A 19,105-nucleotide genomic window follows, 5' to 3' on the forward strand; every position below is an offset into this window, starting at 1 on the left:
GATCTTTTGCTTGAGAGTTATACAGAAAGATAACCTATAGTGCAAATTATGCTGACAGCGTAATTTCTAAAGAATCCTGATAAATAATTCTCTCAGTCGATCGGTGAGAGTTATTGTGAAATATTTGACGTCATTGAATTCTTTTATTTCCTAATTGTTGGGTTGCAAGCATTCTCAAGAGAGTTAAAAGACAAAAGCATGGCGGCTATTGTGGTGCCGTTAACAATGGATGCTAATGAGAAATCTTTTGTTAAACGGCACCAACGCTCCCCCGAGAGGACGCGATGACGTAACGTGCAATCGAAGAATTGACCTAACCGACTACATGCTCAAAAATAGACTTTCCTAACGAAGTTAACACAAGATAAACACGTTATTCTTGTTCTTTTAGGGTTATATACCTAAACAAACTCAAGATAGGGCTTAAATTGTACTCATATCTCGATTTGTGCATTTGGTCACGCAAAATATACTCATGAATATTAATCTCACGTTTCGTGGATTTATCAAAGTTAGTGACGTCATAGACGTCACACTATATTGTTCTACCAACACGTGATTGGTATAAATGGATTGTGAATCTCAACGTAGGGTCATTACTTTAAAATATTGGTAAAAAGAGAAATTGGCGGCTTAAAAAATCCTGGGGGATCTCCGATACATACGTACTTAAAAACGACTCCCATCAACCGAGTTAAATAATTCTGCATCTCAATCAAGCCTGTATTCAACAATACCAAGTGGAAATTTCTGAAATATTTATCACAAATAGAGCTTTGTCATTAAGGATTATTTCTACTGTATCTTTTGAAATTGCTGTTGTCATAATTTCTAAAGACCTGAGACAATCATTTTGGGGTCTATATTGTTGGTAAATAAGCGTCCAAGCCGAAGACCTGAAGAGAAATTTGCTGGAATACATCGTGAGCAAGAAAATGCCTGTCCAAGTTAACAGATACCACGACATAGTCAAAGATTTAATCAGCTACAAATTTCGACAGAATCACATTTTTATTACAGGTTATAACGAGGATTCTAGTACGAAGGCTTCAAGACATCTAAGACTTATCGCTGATGAACTTATAGCGGAAAATAACGAACTGTTTGAGTCGATGTGCGACCAGCTTCATCTCACACCGACCACAACGTACCCAACTTTCGTGGGAATCGCCGACGAAATCTTCCAAACAGGAAAAAACTGGGGGAGAATCGTAGCATTTTTGGCTTTTGGAGCGACTCTTGCAGTCTACTGTGCTCAAAGAGAGGAATTATTTCAGTTAGTAGATGATATAGTTGAATGGATTTCGAGGTATATGGATCAGAATTTGGCGGAATGGATTGAGGAAGATGGTGGATGGGTAAGTAAGGACAAATAAGCGAAGGCTAGAACTTTCCAAACGACCTTGGCACTTCGACCAGAAAATAAAACCTTTGTATCGCTTAATAAAACGATATTTGAAAGATGTTGGGAATTTTTAAAGCATTTTTCTACATTTAAGACGAGCATAAGCACGATTGCTTCTACTTTTGTTGACAAGCCGTCCGACGTTTGCACGAAGTAATACGAAAATGTGTTAAAAGAAAGAAAATATTATTTAAAAATTATAGAATTTGATTTTAAATTTGTACTTTTTCTCTTCTTCATTCGAGATCGTTTTTTTCCCCTTACGTTTCTCTCTTGTTTTAATATTTTATGTAATTTTTGGGAATATTTTTGAAAAATTCCCGGGAGAATTAAAATGACAATGATTAGCGGAAGTCGTAAACTTGTTTTTGTCGAGCGAAATGGAACCAAAAAACTTTTCCTTTCCTTTTGGCCAACAAAATATTTAATTTCAAAGAAAAAAAGAAAAGAAGTCGAAAAAAATTGGTTCCAATTCTTATTTCCTTGAAATATTCAAGTTTGTCGTGTTTTTTTTTTTGTTGTTGTTTATTTTTTTCTATTTCGTTTCATTTCTCTTTGAGGGGAAAAAATTCCCTATTTTTCAACATTACTTTCTAAACGTGTCTTGTAAATTGATCTATTTTTTTAAATTCCAGACATGCTAACAATGGTCTGAGTATTTTTCTAGAAGAAATTTTACCACAATTTCAAATAGTACTATTCTATTGTAGTAAAATGGAATATTATGTGGTTCGAGAAGATGAGAGATAATTCATTCACTGTCAGCAGTTCACAGTCATGCCATATCTCACATTCTGTGGTTACTTGGAGATATTCATCAGCTAGTCCACAAATTCAAAGTTTTATGCACACAATTTCATTCCCTTAAGTTGAATATTTCAGCTTTTCTTTAGTTCTTTTTATCTAGAAGATTCCTTATTTATCAGAATTGTTTATGAATTCATAAGATATTTTAGATTAATGTCATAATCTGACTATCTGAGCCTGTGTCAAAGGCTTATTGAATATTGCCTCTATTGAGTTTAGCCAAAATAATACTAAATATAATAACTAATAATAACTAAATATTTGACTTAACTTGGACTTTTTTTTTTCAGGATGGCTTCATGGATTTCTTTAATCAAGAAGACTCATCAAAAGACGATTCGAGCAGTGCTAGCAGATGGGGAATAGCAGCAGTTGCAGGGATTGGCATTGGCGCCTTGTTAATGCTCGCCACAAGGTGACTTATGAATACTCAACAGACAATAATACACATACTCCCGTCACCTTGCAAAGTCTCATCAGAAACACTGGAAGCTGTTCACACCCCCTACCTTAGGCTTATTTGAATCTTTGAAGACATATTTGTACAAGTCTTTTGTTGCTGAAGTTGCAGTATTAGGTATCTGTAGAAAAGGGCTAATCAAGCTCCAGACTTTTAACCTACCTAAATGTATTAAAAGAAAGGAACAAGCAGGCATGTAGATACTTAAGAATGAAAAAATGACATTTTATAGCAAATTGGTTGAGCCAAAAGATGGTTGTGTTTATGCATATACTTATATTGGTAATGAAGACTCTTATTGTATTTACAGATCTGTATCTTCAATGAAGAATTGACAAATGTATTGTGAATATTGAGATTGAATATAACTTGAAATTGTATTTTTTTGGTAGCTGTAAGATGTAGTTAAAAGGTGGATAGAATATAGAAAAAAGACTCACATCAATACAGCAATTGGCGGAGCAAAAATATTCGAACTTGAAATACAAGCGACATTCACACTTAAAAGAACAATGCCTAAATTCGGCTTGTTTCTTCTTCATACAACACAGAAAAAAATGAATGTTGAATCTGAAGTGTGGTTCAAACCAATCCTACGTAATCAAATCTTCTATTTCTGTCCCATTTTATAGTTCTTGTCTCATTCAATTTATTTGACTGAAAAGTGGAAGAGTATCGTAGTTCTCATGCATTATCAAAATTTCCAAAGAGTGGATGTACTATTACTGTAACATACAGTATTTATTAAATAAAAACAAAAAGTTGCATCGACGCAACTTAGTAATTTTACTAACTTTCAAAAAAAAAATTAGTATTTTAATATATGATTTTATTGGGTGAATATTCAGACATTGTTATAGCCCTAATGCAACCACTCATAGATTTCTTTTCTAAGAATTATAGTCAGTTCTGTAGTCAGTTGTACTATTTATTATTAGGCATTATTAGGCTTTTTAATAGTTAACAATATTGGTCATACGTTTCTACATTCAAAGTTTGGCACAAAAGTAACAACTATGATAATGTTTAAAATTGGAAATACTAAATTTGCTTGAATTCAGTGACCAAATAATGATTCAAAGTTGAGTTTAGACTTGCTGTTTTTGTGATATCCAACCTCAGCTTTGAAACATTCTTGCCGTTCATTTTTCAAGCGCATTTAGATAAGGTCCATTGGTTCGGTTATAGTTTACCATGTATTGTATATACCGGTATAAATTAAAGTTACAAATTAGGTTCTTGAAATGAAGTTTCTTCTGTTTTAATTTTGGATGTGAGGGCACACTTGCCTCTCACCTCTTGGGCCTTGGAAATCGATACCTGGACTAAACATCTTGAGCAAGTAGAGCTTATTAGGTCGTCCATTGATCAGCCCAGTCAGGTTATTTTAAAGTAACAATAAAATAGATTGGTATTTCCAAAATATTTTCACCCTTTTATCCAGTGTTCTCACCTTTCCAATTCCCACTTATAATTTTGTATTGCTTAAGACTGTATTTCTAATTTGTTTTAAAATAATGTTCTTAATTTAAAAAATCCTTAAAACAAATAATAAATTTTAGATTAAATTTAAAGTCATAAACCTTGAACACACTTAGCGAAATGCTTGAAATGTTATCTCAAACCTGACAAGGACTTTCACCATAATTAATTCCATTTGCATAAATAAATTTATTAAGGCTAAATTTAGAAAAGTCTGATGTATTAAACTAGATAATGATTAAGAAATATCCTTCCTATACTACAATGAAAACATATAAATAGCATCAAATTCTAATAACACCTGCACTGTTAGACCAAAATAGCTCACTCAGAACAATGTAGGCAGAATTTTTTCCTGTAATTGTGGGAATCTTTTGTTCTCCTTTTAGAAGATAAAATAAGCCTCAAGAAACGTTCGCAGGTGTTGATTTATTCATTGAAAATGATAGGGTAAAGTAAGCTCTACTTTATTATCAAACACCCAGTTTATTTCCATTCTTTAAACTGGAATCTATAGTACCTGAAAGAAGTCACGTTTTACTTTCCTTCGAACACAATTTTCAAAGGGAATTTAGGAAAGACCCATGCAGATTACAAACATGTCAAAACAAGTATGTAAGATCATGAATTTTAAAAGGAAATTATGAATTATCGCAAACTTTAGAAGACATTATTAACAAAGGACATAGCCTTTGACTAGCCATCAAAGTCAGAAAAAGAATAGACTGTATTTGAATTTGTCAAATACCACTGTGTTCCTTGATTACAGACTCATTTACTTATTTCAACGTCCAAATATTCACAAATACCAACGGTAAAGTAAAGAATGCACAACTTCAACAATACAAAATCCTTTGAAATTCCACAGACCTTCACTGGAATGCATAAATGTTCACAATAATTTCATACGAAGATTAGACTAACCCTGTACAACAGATAATTTGAATTTGGAGTATTCTATTCTGTAATCATCCTCCGGAACCCAGGGGTAAAAATTTCAGGGAGTGAGAAATGAGTGAAGAATTTTAACCCTGCAGTACCAAGGATTTTCTTTAATAGGAGCCTGTATGAATGAACGAATGAATGAATGAATGAATAAATTCGATTCTTAAAAACAAAATGAGATTCTGAAATAGTATTTCATCAGGGTGAATGAAAGAATAAATGAATGAACAAAGGAAGGAATGAATGAATGTACAAATGTTTGAATGAGTGAAATGAATGTATAAACACTGAATGTCAAACAAATATTTTCAAAAAAGACATCTTTGTCACAAAATTTCATTTCTCGATTCATAATTTTTGTGTTACCATAGTGACAAAAAAAATATTTATCTATACCCTACCACAAATTGACTAGACATTTAATTAATTTATCAGTTGAAACCTCATATGTGAGCTTCATTTGAAAGCGTCCCATGGAGGTATTAATTCTGGTAGACGGTACCCTGCAAGGAGAGGTTATTTTTATTCCCCTTCATAAGGCTCAAAATAAAAATAATCAAGGGGAAAGGAAAAGGGGCTTACATACATATGTATATATATTTTGAATTCTCAAATTTTTTCAGCAATGGCAAATTTTTTAAATTAATATAATAAACTTGAAATATTTGTAGAATTACAAACGATTATTGAAATGTTCAAAAATAACGAATAAACTACTAATAAAAAAATTACTATTGGGATTACTAATGTGAAGTTCCAAAAATTATCCATACCCCCTCACAGAGGAATTTTTTAAGACACCCCCCTACCCCCCTGGAAATTCCAATTTTCTTCCATACAAACTCTGTAATTTTTGTTCTTTCTCTGACCCCCCTACTCTTCAGAAATTCCAAATTCCTCTGTGGGGTGGGTATGGATGATTTCCGGAATTACACAATGTGATCATTCTGTTTCATATGCTGGCTATGATGACTGACAGCAATGCAATGGAAAGACATTGTTACTTTTCTATGGTTTTTTGCATAGGGTCTGTGTCTTCATTTCATTATTATTTATTTATTTATTTATTTATTTATTATTTAGACTCAAATATTCTTTAGTTTGCCCCAAGGGCAAGCTAATCGAGGAGGCTCACTTAAGACTTTCATTATTTACTAATAATTGTCTGAGAAAAAAGACATTAAAACTAAGCTTACATAAGCTCAAAACTGTGGAAGGCATAAATCTTAAATCATATTTGGATAAGGTATTCCATCATTTCATTTGGAAATTGAATTGAAAATATCTTGGTAGCTTGTGTGTTGTCCCAAAATAATATTCTTGCCTCTCTTAAATAATACATTGTTTAAAATTGGCTAGACTGGTCTCCTACTCAGCCACGACTAGTGTTGACATGCAACACTCTCTTCCCTAAGTAGCGTCTGCTCACCCAAACAAGGTTAATTTAAGGAAATGGAATGTTGTGCTTGGGAAAGCAATGCGTGACAGCACTAATAGCCACTGCATAGGAGACTATGGCTAGACATGACGACAGATCACATCTGACTGATTTCAAAGTGACCCTTCTAAGTGATTGGTCAAGAGGACTGGCCTAAGAGGCATTTGGCCAACTAAGTGCAAAGTTTCATCAGACATTGCCTGTTGACTGGCTATAATTTTTACCCTGGGAGAGGAGTTTTGGGTATACAGTCAATTCAAAAAACGTTGTCATCGACCGGCTCAAGCCTACGCGACTGGACCAAAAGGAATATGGGTAAAAATCACTGAAGTGGTTAAATATTCATTCTGAATTAATTGTTCCCACTAGTAGTAAAGATAATAATGGTGAGGTCTTCGGCTTTAGGGAAAGAAAAACAAAGTAGTTATGATTCAGTTCACAATTCCAAACGTATGGAGGCATTAAAAAATGTCTCCTTCAACACTTGCCTACAAATCGGTCCAGTCGCATAGGCTCGAGTTGGTCGACGACAACATTTATTGTAAGTCAGCAAGGAGAATAGCCCACTTCTGAGATATGCTTCACTTGTCACGCACAAAGGTTTTAGTATGAGGCTACGTGCTAAATGCTCAGTCATTCGCGACAGGCGGTAAGAATAAATTCAATTTAGCATGTAGCCTCATACCAAAACCTTAATGCATGAAAAGCGAAGCATATCTTTGAAGTGCGACATTAGCCGTTTTGAGGTTGAGCAGAAAAATGGGTCAAGCCAGGATTCAGTGCATTGTGGGAAAGTTTGGGGGAACAAAATAGTCGTTGTCATGGAAACATGTCCCCTAATACAGCCCTACAATGCATTGTATTGCCAGCTCAACCTATTTTTTTCCTCATCCTCAGAAGGGCTTATAGTGATATGGATATTTCATGGAATGTCAAGGAAATATGAAAGACAAATGAGAATGGGAAATGCAGAGGGAAAATATGAAAGATTCTAAATACCATTTTATGATATAAAACTACTTTTATTCTTTACCATTTTTGTCTTTGAGTACATAATTATTAGATATTTTAAATATTTTTATTGCCAGTGGGTATTTATAGTTTTCTTTGTTATTCATTGAAGAAATAGAAAGTGGCACGTGCTGTGTGCAGTTATAAAGCATATGGGGGTTGGCAGACAAGAGAAGTGATAGAAGAAGCATGACGCATAGCAGAGTGCTTATCAACACTTCTTGAGCGTTCTGCTGATCCCCAAGTGCTTTATAACTGCACACAGCACAGCAAGCAAGTTTTTTATTTCTTTCATAAAATACAAATTACAACGGTTTTTTTTGATGCTAATGATGCAATTGAAAGTGCGCACGCATGCCGTGTGGTCTAATAAAACACACGCTCCCAATCAATCAGAATGCAAGATTTATATAATAGTTATTTTATAAAGAGCTTTATATCCAGTACTTCCCTGCTCACGAAACCCTGCTCACTACAGCTGTATTTTGATAAAGCTTGCTATCCCGCAATGATACCTAGATAAAGCATTATTATTTTCCCCGTTTAGCTTTCATTTTGTTTTGCAAATATTTTTGTTATTGTTGTTTATAATCAATTATCCCAGAATACCATGGTTGGAGATAAAAATACTGCCGCTCATGCAAGCAATCAGTACATATGATTTTTAGGATAACTGATTTGGAAAAATAAATGCAATAGTATTTTCTGTAACTACAATTAATATTTGATTGACTTTTAATAAACTGCTTATGCACTGTGTGTGCACTTGTATATCTAGTGTCAGTGTGCCAATTTTTGCAGCCAGTATCCTTATATTCACTTGAAAATTGCATTGATTATTTGATATACATGTCATGTCATTGCTGCCTCTCACGGGAGTGTTGTTCCCATTTAACAAAAGATTGCAAAAGATAGCATCCATTGTTACCAGCACCAAAATGGCCACCATATTTTTGTCTTTTGACTCTCTTAGAAATGCTTGCAACCCATCAATTACTGACATTTCAATAACCAATTACTTAACTGGTCTGTGTTAAGCACCATGAGAGGAACAATGAATAAGATTGTCCTCATGACTCACTTAAACGGTATTATCATCAAAACAGTGATAATGGCAACTATGCTTATTGATCTTCTTAGGTTACTATGGAACCCATGGCAACCTAGATAACTCAATGAAAAAGGCTGTTGAAGTCTTAATCAACAAGCACAATTATTATATTCAAAATGGTAACCATGGCAACTATGATAACTGCTGTTGTTGGATAACTATGGCAACCAGTAGACGTGCATACTTTTTTATTTCTTATGCAATTACTTTCAGACGATCTTAATTGTAATCCCCTTAATGATATATATAAACTTTACTTAAGATACTTTCTACCTTAAATTTTGAAAATAAATTATTCTTGAGTAACATATACTACAGTATACTTATCTTACAAACCGTTCATCAGATAGTCAACCTTGGAGTATCTTGGCCTTTGCATGAAGTCCCACCATGGTCGACCAACGATAACTACCACAGCTAATAAGAATAGAATGCCAAAAAATAATGCTATGATCAGTGAGGTTTTGTTGGTGTGGTCGTGACCTTCCGTGTGGTGTTTCATTTTCTTTGGGCTGACGTGAGGTGTGGTTCCATGGGTCGTAACTACTTTTGTTGGTGCAACAGATGCTAGGAAAGAAAGAAATTCATTTTAGAGAATTCTTACGATATAAGCACTGTGGAGCATCCTTCAGAAAGTTGGTGGTGGAAAAACATGATCAAATACAAGAGTAAATGGTTTGAACACAGGTGTTGAAGTTTGTTGTGAAGTGTGATGGTCTGGGTGAGTGTAGTCTTGAGAAAGACTATTGTTGGTGGTAAATGACATTTTGACAACCTAACCTGAGTGGAAGTCATATTTAGGGCACAGTTTTTCCCTATCCGGACCGACTATAGGAAGGTAAATAACTTAATTTTTCCCCGTATTTTTTTACTTGTTTTTGTAATCATTTTGTTTTGTTGTTTAGCGGCAAAGGATACCAGACCACGAGCGCAGGCAGATACTTACGAAACACCGCCTGCTCAAACAGCCAATCAGAGCGCACGATTTTTTAGGATACCGGACCGTAAAAAATTAAATATTAAATATTGCAGACTAGTATGACACTGATTAGAGTGCCAACAATGTATCTGTGAAACTTTAGTAATACTAAATAGCACAATTTCATGCAAATTCCATTGTTTTCTATTGTTTAATTAGCACTAGTTTGTACTATTTAGTAATTAGTGTTTCACGGATTAATTGTTTGCACTCTATAACAAAGTGAAATACTTGGAAATTTAGGGGATACTTAAAAAAGTAACTTCTTTCAGAAAATCTAGATCTTATTTTTTTCATTTATCAGTACTTACAGTGATGATAAGCAGTTGTTGGAGGTGTACTAGTTATTGCAGAATGTGCTGATCTGTTAGTGCCTTCTTCTCTCTGCTCAAGCTGTGTACCAATAAACAGACCAAAAGCACATATTAATTTTAATTTTACAGTCACCTAACCCATACATTGTTGAACCCATGCATTTACAAACTTTTGTGTATATTACAGTAATTCCTATATTAGTCCCTCCCCCTGGGGGGAGGGGTTAATCAATTAATTTCAGGAATGTTTGAGAGGGGATTAATTAGAGAGGGGGGCCTCAATAGAGGGGGGGGGGGGCTTATGAATGAAAGGAAACACAGTATGATGTAACAGTTATCTGGTAGACCAGCGTCAATATGCTAGTCAGCAAACAAGACCTCAAGCTTTGACAGTTACACTTCAACAATAATGGTAGTTAACATTAAAACAAACACCAGTATACCTGCTGAGTGGGAACGCTTGTCACTCCAATAGGTGTCTCACTCAGTGTAGTTTCCAACATGACACCATCCTTGGATGTTACCGTAGATACTGTGTGTAACTTGGAACTGTCAACTTCACTTGAAGATGGGGGTGTGGCTAATGGTAAACAAAATGTGTGGTTACAAGGGTGTTGGTGTCAGTTCTCAACCAATCAGGGCATACTATCTAAGCTAATAGACTGATTTAACAACCACAACAAAGAGAATGGTGTGCATGCACTGACAAACAGCTTTCAAAACCTTGCAATGTCACATTCAGGATGCCATTTCTCAATGGCTGTTTTGAATGCTGTTTGTCAGTGCACATGCTGTGGCCTTTTACGTCGTGTTGTGTTTGCAAAATCAGTCTAATATAATGACATGTATTTATCTTACACCTCACTATGAACCCTTTCCACTCATTAACTGTTACCAAAAATATCAACAACAATTAAAATAAAACTGGAAAAAAAGGTTCGTTCAAGATGAATTAATTCATATCACAATAAAGATAAGGATAGCTTTATCATTGTAAGGCATTTACCTTGGATAAGAGCATTCCTCTCGATAACACCAACAACAGATCCAGACAAACTGCTTCGAATGCAGTTACTTATCGGTGAACATTTTAAAAGAAAGCAATTTGAAGGCCGATTGGAGCTATCGTAGTACACATACAACGTACAATCAGAGTGACTACAGCAGCTTTCCATGCATAGGGTTTCATTTTGCAGTATTAAACCCGCCACGACTTTAGTCGATAAACTCTTGGCTTTTGAGGCTTTGATGTTGATGATTGAATTCGGTTCTTTTTTTGTCTGACAAGATACTTTTTCGGAATTTTTCCCATTATTGACATTCACGAAGAATAGGAGAATAGCTGTACAGTACAGAAATGACATAGTTTTTTTGAAAGACATGATTTTTTTACCGATTTAAAAGCGAGTTGTTTTTCTCTTCCACAAAAATCTCCACCATCTTAAATCGCCAGCGTCATACAAAACCCTGCAAGGTGTTCTGGGAAAAAGCACAGGCAACCCACTCCGTAGTCATCCCCTTTAAAGCCTCATTCATTGGTTTAGCACCAAAAAAAGAAATTGATACTGTGGACGTACCGGTATCTTGAAGGATTCTTCTGAGCTCCGCAGTATAGGATATATTGCAATATAGTCGAACTTACGTGGCCACACAGATGTTTTGGGATGGGAGGGCCGTGCCCCCTTGGCCCTCTCCCCTGGCTACGCCCCTGTGTTTCACTATGTTGGTCGCGTTATTATGAAAATGATCACTCTTGCTTTTCGAAGTATTAAAGATAAGATAAGATAATTTATTCAACGTCAACTACACAGGGAGTGATCACATCCTACCGAGCCGAAGGCTCGTTGTAAAAGTGCTTGACAAAATGAGGTGAAAAGACCCACTCTTCAAAGAAACTTTACTTAAGAGTGCGTGGCACACTTACTCGAGAACGTCGAGTGGGATAGACCAGAGACTTCCGTCAATCAAAAAGTTAAAAATCCTGTGATCAATTTTGCCCCACTCCTACGTGGGGATTGGATTTTTTTTAAATTTTTCAGGGACCAACTATTCGGGAAAGAGAAAATTAAAACTATGATCCCCCTTCTCAGTTATTTTAGCAATCTGTACATTCATAAATCCATTTCCATTTTATCCTATCCCATCCATCCATCCATTCATCCATCCATCCACCCATCCATCATTTTAGTCATAGATTGATTACACGGTCTTTTTTGAAAGCTTCTTTGAAATAAAAATGAACAAATAAATCTTATTGCCCACGTTTTTCTTTTGTTCTTCATACATGTTCGTAAAGCATAAAAACTTTTGATAATTGGGTCTTCATAATCAATCTTTAACATCCATTTCGCGTGGTCCAGCATTGACTGATCCTCTGTCAACTAGGCTATTAGGTAGCTAATGAATTGTTTTTAGTGGTTTCAAATATAGTATTAAGTACATGACGAGAAAGCGTTCGATGACTGATGACTTAGTATAGAATGATGGAGTTATTACGTCACTTCCTCATGTAGTTCACGCATTTTTCTGACAAGTTCATTGGGCTCAAAGACACCGCATTTGCGAAATTTCGACTGAATAACATATACTCAACAAATTTACGTTATCTGATTACAAGGATAAGAATTATATCGGCCTAATGTTCCTGTAATAAACTGACTAAATAGAGTGCTCTAGGGAAGCACGTTTTTCTGGGATGTTTCCGCTTTCGTGACTCTTCGCAATCAAAGTTAAGAAAATGAGCAAGAACTGATGGAAAGAAAGAGTCCTAAAATGTATCGCTTTTTCAAAGAAAATAATAATTGATATTCAAATAATTCATAGTTTATAATATCGATAAACAATTATAGTTTTCTAAACAAAGGGGATAGAAAAACTCATGAAACCGCAAGCTGTATAAAAAAAGTATAATAAGTTTGTTTCGAAAGTACGACGATACCACATGTTATAAAATACGGTTTCGGTGGTGTTTGTGATTTAATGATGTTATGATTTGACAACTTTCCTTCTGATGAAAATAAATTGCTTTGTCCTAAAATTTAACTCCTTTTAAAATTAAAGTTTTTAATTGTTATTCTGAAAATTGTGAACAATATGATGCCGGAAGTGACGTACTTTTTCGAGAAAGAAAGTTAATGAAAAATCTAGCTTTATCTGTCTGTAAACAAAAAATCCCAGTTAAAAAGAAATGTCTATATTTATTTTCTTTCTTGCTGGGATTTTTGTGTACCACAGCACTGATGCTGTAAAGGTGGACGCCAAGCGATTCTGAATAATTGAAAGTCGTAAAAAATCGTTTGCTACAATATGCAAATCACAAGCGATGTACGTTAAAGATCGCGCGCTGATTGGTCCATTTCTAAAATAAATATTCTTGTAGCTTTCAGCTGTTTCGCGTTGTCAATTTTCTATTCATGCAGAAGAGAGGCTCAGAAAAACCTACCAAAAACCTATTTTAATCGGCTCTCAGTCATAGATAAAAAGCATAGGAGCTAGGAAAAAATATGTGGTGCTTTGTATCAGAGCCCAATGGCATTATCCATGAAATATTTTTGCCTAGAAACTCGGTAGGACAAGAGTGCTTTGATAAGGTATGAAATGGATTGCCTTCGTTTTCTTCGCTCGATAAAAATGTTTGTTTCTTTATAAAAAGCAAATACATAACATTAATGCATCGATGCCCGAATGTATGATTCTAGACGTGTTTTTATTTCATTGTCTTTCTGCAGGTTTGCGAAAAACTTCGCCTTGTTGAGAAAGATTATTTTGGTTTGCAGTACAATGGGCCAAACGGTGTTCGTCTTTGGCTCAACATGAGAAATGCAATGTCTGTACAACTAAGCGGAAAACCTCCATACAGACTTTATCTTCTCGTGAAATTTTTCGTTAAGCCTCAAGAACTACAGCAAGAAATATCGAGGTAAGCAGCAGGTATTTGCAGGTATTTTGAAATAGTTGACCAAATAACCTGCCACTTGGCTTTGAATATGGGAATATTTGCCAGAAATTTTCAACGGAACTCCTCTCGCAATGATTTCAAATTTGCCTTCAAAATTTAAATACATTTCGCAGTTGCAAATCTTTGAGTGATGAAATAAAAAAGACTTTTTATTTACTCTTTCTCTCTCTCTCTCTCTTTCAGAAATTTGTTTTACTTAACTCTAAAGACCTTTGTCAGCCATGGAAAGATAGACTTGTCAAACTCACAAACCAAAACAATTGCAAGACTTTGCGCTCTCACTGCTCAAATTGATTCTGGAGATTTCATCCCAGAAAAACCGCCGCAATATTCAACATTTATTCCCAAAGCTCTCTACAATTTTTATAGCAAAACTTCGGATTTACAAAAAGATGCTGCTTCTGAACATACTCAATTATTACGCACTCCTGTGAATGAAGCGAAAGTAGAATATCTGCATTTGTTGGCTAATGTTCCTGGATACGGAATTGATGTTTTTAAAGGAAAAATGTCTAAAGAAAAATGCACAAAAAAGGTCGAAATCTGTGTTGGAAATGACGGAGTTAAAGTCTACAGCGTCTCTCAAGAATACGACGCCAAACAAAGCAGAGAAATTGTCAAAAAAATCGTCGAAAAAAGGTAAGAAAAAATCACAAACAAATCCTTTCAATATTTGCAGTCTCATTTTAGTTCAGTGCTGACCAAAACACAGAATTTTTATTGATATTTTTTGTATTTAAACACACACAAAACCAGTCAATCAGTGACTGACTAGATCGATGGTTAGGACACCACATTTAACTTATTAAAATATGTTAGCTTATATTGAAATTTTCAAGTAAAGTGCTGCTCAACTTCAACTGAATGACAAAATCGAGAATTTTTGAATCTATAATTGTTATCTTCGAACTCGTTGTCGAAAGCCAAAAAAATTGTGTTTTATGATGATTTTGATGTATAATTCTTGCCCGTATTTCACTGCAGCGATCATTTTGTATCATCTGTTTTTCACGCACTGAAAACGAAAAAAAAAAAAAATGAATAAAAAGAAAAGATATTATATCGGGAAGAGGACTTTGATGAGACATATTGAATACATTTGCTGTCATTTTCTATGACATGGATATGAATTTGTCAAAACTAATATGATATACTGTATTCCCGGTTAAGAGTTACAGCGAAGACGACACGAAAATAGGAAGTTCGAGGAATGATTCCTGACATATTGTATTGCTTTGAATTTTTGGTATTTTTAATGCTTGTATGATTCGGTTACTATGCTAACTTCAATAGAATTAATTCAGAGATTGTCTCTTTTATTATTCATGTCTTTTAGATAACAGACCTGCAACTAACAATCCCATAGTCTTTCTTATTAGCGGGCTTCAAACTCGCCACCAATATTTCGCCAAAAAAAAAAAAAAAAAAAACCACGTGAAATTCTAATTTCTATCGAGATGTTCAGTTATTATCAGCTGTAATATTCTTTAAGCCCACTCATGCACCATTTTCCATGGAAGCATATTTTTTCCCCCGAAGTTACAAAATCTGCCACTTTGAATAAATTTTGTAAACGCCTTTAATTTTATCATTGTGAATTTAAAATTTACTAACTATAAATTTCATCGAAATTCGACTTCAATGAGTTGAGTTCGTACCTAATGAAAATCATGATTACTTATTTGAGGCGGTTAGTTACGTAGGAACGTAGCTATATATTTTTAATATTGAATAAGATATAGAACCAACATACTGAACTATTATAGGCAGTGGTTATAGTCCAATAGGAAGGCTCGGAACTTTAGCGACACTTGCATATATATTTGGCCCAGAGATACTTTACATGTAACGATAACTTTAATTTTCCAAAATTCTTTTTTTCAATTTGTTTATAATGTATATATGTTGATATATTTGTATTATATTTGCGTTATATAGTTAGTTTTAAAGCCATTTTGAATCAGATTGATATCTTAGTCACATGAATACTAAAGTTGATAAAAGTGGCTCTTCACTCAGTAATGATTTCCTGAGACACGGTCGGCAGTATTCGTTATCGCCTCTGGATTATCATTCTCTTTATCATATTCTGGCAGACGCCTTTAGCCGCTTTCTTTCAAGACTGCATACATATTTTCATTACAAGAATTAATTACAAATAACAACGACGAATCTATAGCGGTAAACTTATGCTATCTTACAGTAATTTCCGAATTTAATTTCACAACTGTTTTTTTCAGAAGTGAAAGAAGTTATTTTCTTTTTTCCAAACTGTTTTCACATTTCATTTCCCCTTCTTGTTCCATTCACTATATTTCTTTTCTTTTCTTTTTTTACATTTCCTTCTCTCTACACTGTATCTTATTTCCGATTTTAATTTTACGACTGTGTTTCCCTTTTCTATCCAAATTATTTTCTTTTCTATTATTTCCCTTACAGTGTAATTCTTATTCCTCACTCTTTTTTACTTTCTTTGCTTTCCTCATTCCTTTCCTTTCCTCTTCACTGTCATCTCATCCCTCTTCTTTTTTTCTGGTATGGGTGGTCTGCGCTGCTACGGAGCTTTCACTCACCGCTTTGTAGTTCAAGCCTCCATGAGGCGGCGGGCTTGATTCTCGACTGAACTAAATGTACGAGTAAAGTTTATTTGATGTGTTGTTATGTTCTCCCCCTTGCCACAAGATGGTTACACTATCTCTCCTCATACAAATAAAATGCGTAACTTGAGTGTTGCGTGTTGTAATTGGTGAATGCAGTAGAGTGTATGAAGCGAACCTCACGGAAGAGCCCCTTACGGAAAATGATGGTTTTTTTCGCTTGTATCTCCACTCACTAACGTCTGTTTCTCTATTTAGAATATTTTCATATTACCAAACAAGATGCTTCTATAATTTTACTTTCTTATTCCTTAATCTTTTTGATATTTTGCAGGATAAACTTCGAGGATGTTTCAACAGTGTCTTACAACAACAGATGTTTCACAGTCGTTCACGGTAGTGGAACCCAGGCCCAGCGGGTCACCTACAAACTCAAGAGCGAATGTGACGCCGTCGCTTTGTTTCGAACATTCACAGAATTCCACACGTTTTACCAGTGTAATACGGTGAAGCGGTCTGTGGTAGACCAATGCACGCGAACACTTTTGGGACGACTTGTTTCAGTCGTTTTTCCGTCGAATGACTTCGGTAAGACTTACCTGTTTGATGTACAGCGGACTCGTCGACAGGCCTACAGTCATGCGTGGAATGAAATGAACAGCTATCGAAATACCAACATGTCACGTGTTACGGCCGGCAATAGCCGAAGTGGCTACTCGGTTTCCGAATTCCGGCCCGTACAATCTCCGCTCAGTCGTCGGAAATGTTCGGGCTCGCGGCAAAAGGATTTGGCTGAATTTGAGGAGCAAAACCTCACGGATTTGGATATCGAGGCAATGCAGCCAGAAGAACTAAAGAAAATGGTTCGACACATGCAAGACGCTCGGATTTGCCAGATTTGTATGGATGCGGAAGTGGCGACGGCCTTTTGTCCGTGTGGTCACGTGGTTTGCTGTGTGGAATGTTCGGCAATGTGCAAGGAATGTCCTTTATGTCGTAGCCAAATAACTTACGCCCAACGAGTCTTCTTTCCTTGCCAATAACAGCAAGCGATTTTATATTTATTATGACTAAAACCAATTCACGTGATTCTAGTAACTCAAGAAAATAAACTTGGAAAAATTATTTATTGATCTACACTAATTCCCCCGAAAATGACAATCAAAATACAAAGACAAAATTATTTATACGAGGAAAATAAAACTATTGTCAACATTTGTATTTAATATCTCCCCGAGAAGCTTCAGCTTACGTTATAGTTGGCCATGAACTGAAAAATAATATCTTGTTATTTAAAATTTGAGAGAACAAGGGTTTGTCCATGTGTGTTTGTCTATTTTTCATTGTGTAAGAATGACTTGTTAGTATGTCTATCAAACATTTGACTTACTAGCTTATGTTCCTGTGTATTTGTTGTCCGTTTATAGTATCAAGACTAGATTCCCATGAGCTCTTCGAATCAAAGAAATAAGACGAAATTTTCCTTAAAATTGAAGCTACTTTTAATTTATCTTTACAATATACTTTTTAACCAATGTAACTTATATTTAAGACACTAGAAAATCAATTTGTCATCGTAATATTGGTAGAATAGTTGATAAATGTCGTACATTAGTTCTAAGTCTAGAAAGAATACAGATTGCAAAACATAAAATATCCGAATTTTATCATGATTGTGTTTATATGTGTTGAATGACCTGGTCTTCAATAACAGTAGACTGCGTCAGTGCATCAATTGCAAAAATGGCGGGAAAATGGTGGATGCGCGCGTGTTTATAGAATTGATTGACAGAAAATTTTTACTAGCACCGACTTTTATGCGAAGTACTCGATTTCAAAACTGAAGTCATAATATAAGATGCCAAGGAATCAGTTAGCTTAATTACAAGGGTTTTTATATCAGAGACAACCAGTGGACCTCTCACCGAGATCTGGATTCCAGGTTCGATTCCTGGACTTGAGATCTCATCTTGTACCCAGAGTCCTCCTGCGTCTTCCTACTTTGTCGATCGTCTGCGCCTGCCTAGAAACATGAATGTCAACCCGCTGACCAAAAAGCTGGAAGACTCTGGGTTCGAGATTGGTGAGTCGTTTGTCAGGACTCTTCCTTTGTTCGAGGGTTTTTCTCCGGGTTCTCCGGGTTTTCTCCCTCTGCAAAACCTAGAAACATGCAAGTTAGTTTTTACTAACACTACACTTAGCTATAGAACCATTTTAATATTTAAAAAATTTCCCATTTAAAGCCACGTGTCCAGAGAAGCAATTGTTCCAGATATTACATAAATGTTTTTGATGTGCTGACTAAAACTGAATCTTAGTCCCATGAAAAAAAAAGACACGTGTTTGAAATGGGAAAAAACCTGCGACCAAGCTAAAATGGTGTTATATTGGATAAAATAACTCGATTATAAACACTTAAAATACTATGAGAACAACTTTGAATAAAATATGCTATTTACAAACAAGGGCAAAATACCCTACAAACACAAACCCGACCGAAACAGTGTCAACTTTTCTCCATTCAACACTATGTCTTGATGATCGAGCATGCAGTGTTCCTTGTTTTGACGAGGCCATGAAATGGTTTGCAACAGTACA

General features: G+C 35.2%; 3 protein-coding genes across 3 annotated transcripts; 2 read left to right on the forward strand and 1 right to left on the reverse strand.

The window, feature by feature from the left end:
• The first annotated feature begins 578 nt into the window (after positions 1 to 578).
• Positions 579 to 3,917, forward strand: LOC116289912 (apoptosis regulator Bcl-2). Its single transcript, XM_031696854.2, has 2 exons — positions 579 to 1,358; positions 2,503 to 3,917. The coding sequence occupies exons 1-2, from the start codon at positions 936 to 938 to the stop codon at positions 2,629 to 2,631; spliced, it is 552 nt and encodes a 183-aa protein (XP_031552714.1). The 5' UTR covers positions 579 to 935; the 3' UTR covers positions 2,632 to 3,917.
• Positions 3,918 to 7,538: 3,621 nt separating this feature from the next.
• On the reverse strand, positions 7,539 to 11,429 carry LOC116289915 (uncharacterized). Its single transcript, XM_031696856.2, has 4 exons — positions 10,959 to 11,429; positions 10,396 to 10,532; positions 9,950 to 10,031; positions 7,539 to 9,226 (listed from the first exon to the last, which is right to left on the reverse strand). Exons 1-4 carry the CDS (start codon positions 11,332 to 11,334, stop codon positions 8,988 to 8,990), a joined length of 834 nt encoding a protein of 277 aa, XP_031552716.2. The 5' UTR covers positions 11,335 to 11,429; the 3' UTR covers positions 7,539 to 8,987.
• Positions 11,430 to 13,325: 1,896 nt separating this feature from the next.
• On the forward strand, positions 13,326 to 18,034 carry LOC148910749 (E3 ubiquitin-protein ligase MYLIP-like). Its single transcript, XM_089031471.1, has 4 exons — positions 13,326 to 13,542; positions 13,681 to 13,871; positions 14,094 to 14,549; positions 16,842 to 18,034. Exons 1-4 carry the CDS (start codon positions 13,456 to 13,458, stop codon positions 17,548 to 17,550), a joined length of 1,443 nt encoding a protein of 480 aa, XP_088887597.1. The 5' UTR covers positions 13,326 to 13,455; the 3' UTR covers positions 17,551 to 18,034.
• Positions 18,035 to 19,105: the final 1,071 nt, after the last annotated feature.

This window comes from Actinia tenebrosa, unplaced genomic scaffold (genome assembly GCF_029948245.1).
Source record: "Actinia tenebrosa isolate PJP-AT-01 unplaced genomic scaffold, QUT_ActTen_1.0 PGA_scaffold16__25_contigs__length_10494907, whole genome shotgun sequence".
NCBI classification, from domain to species: domain Eukaryota; kingdom Metazoa; phylum Cnidaria; class Anthozoa; order Actiniaria; family Actiniidae; genus Actinia; species Actinia tenebrosa.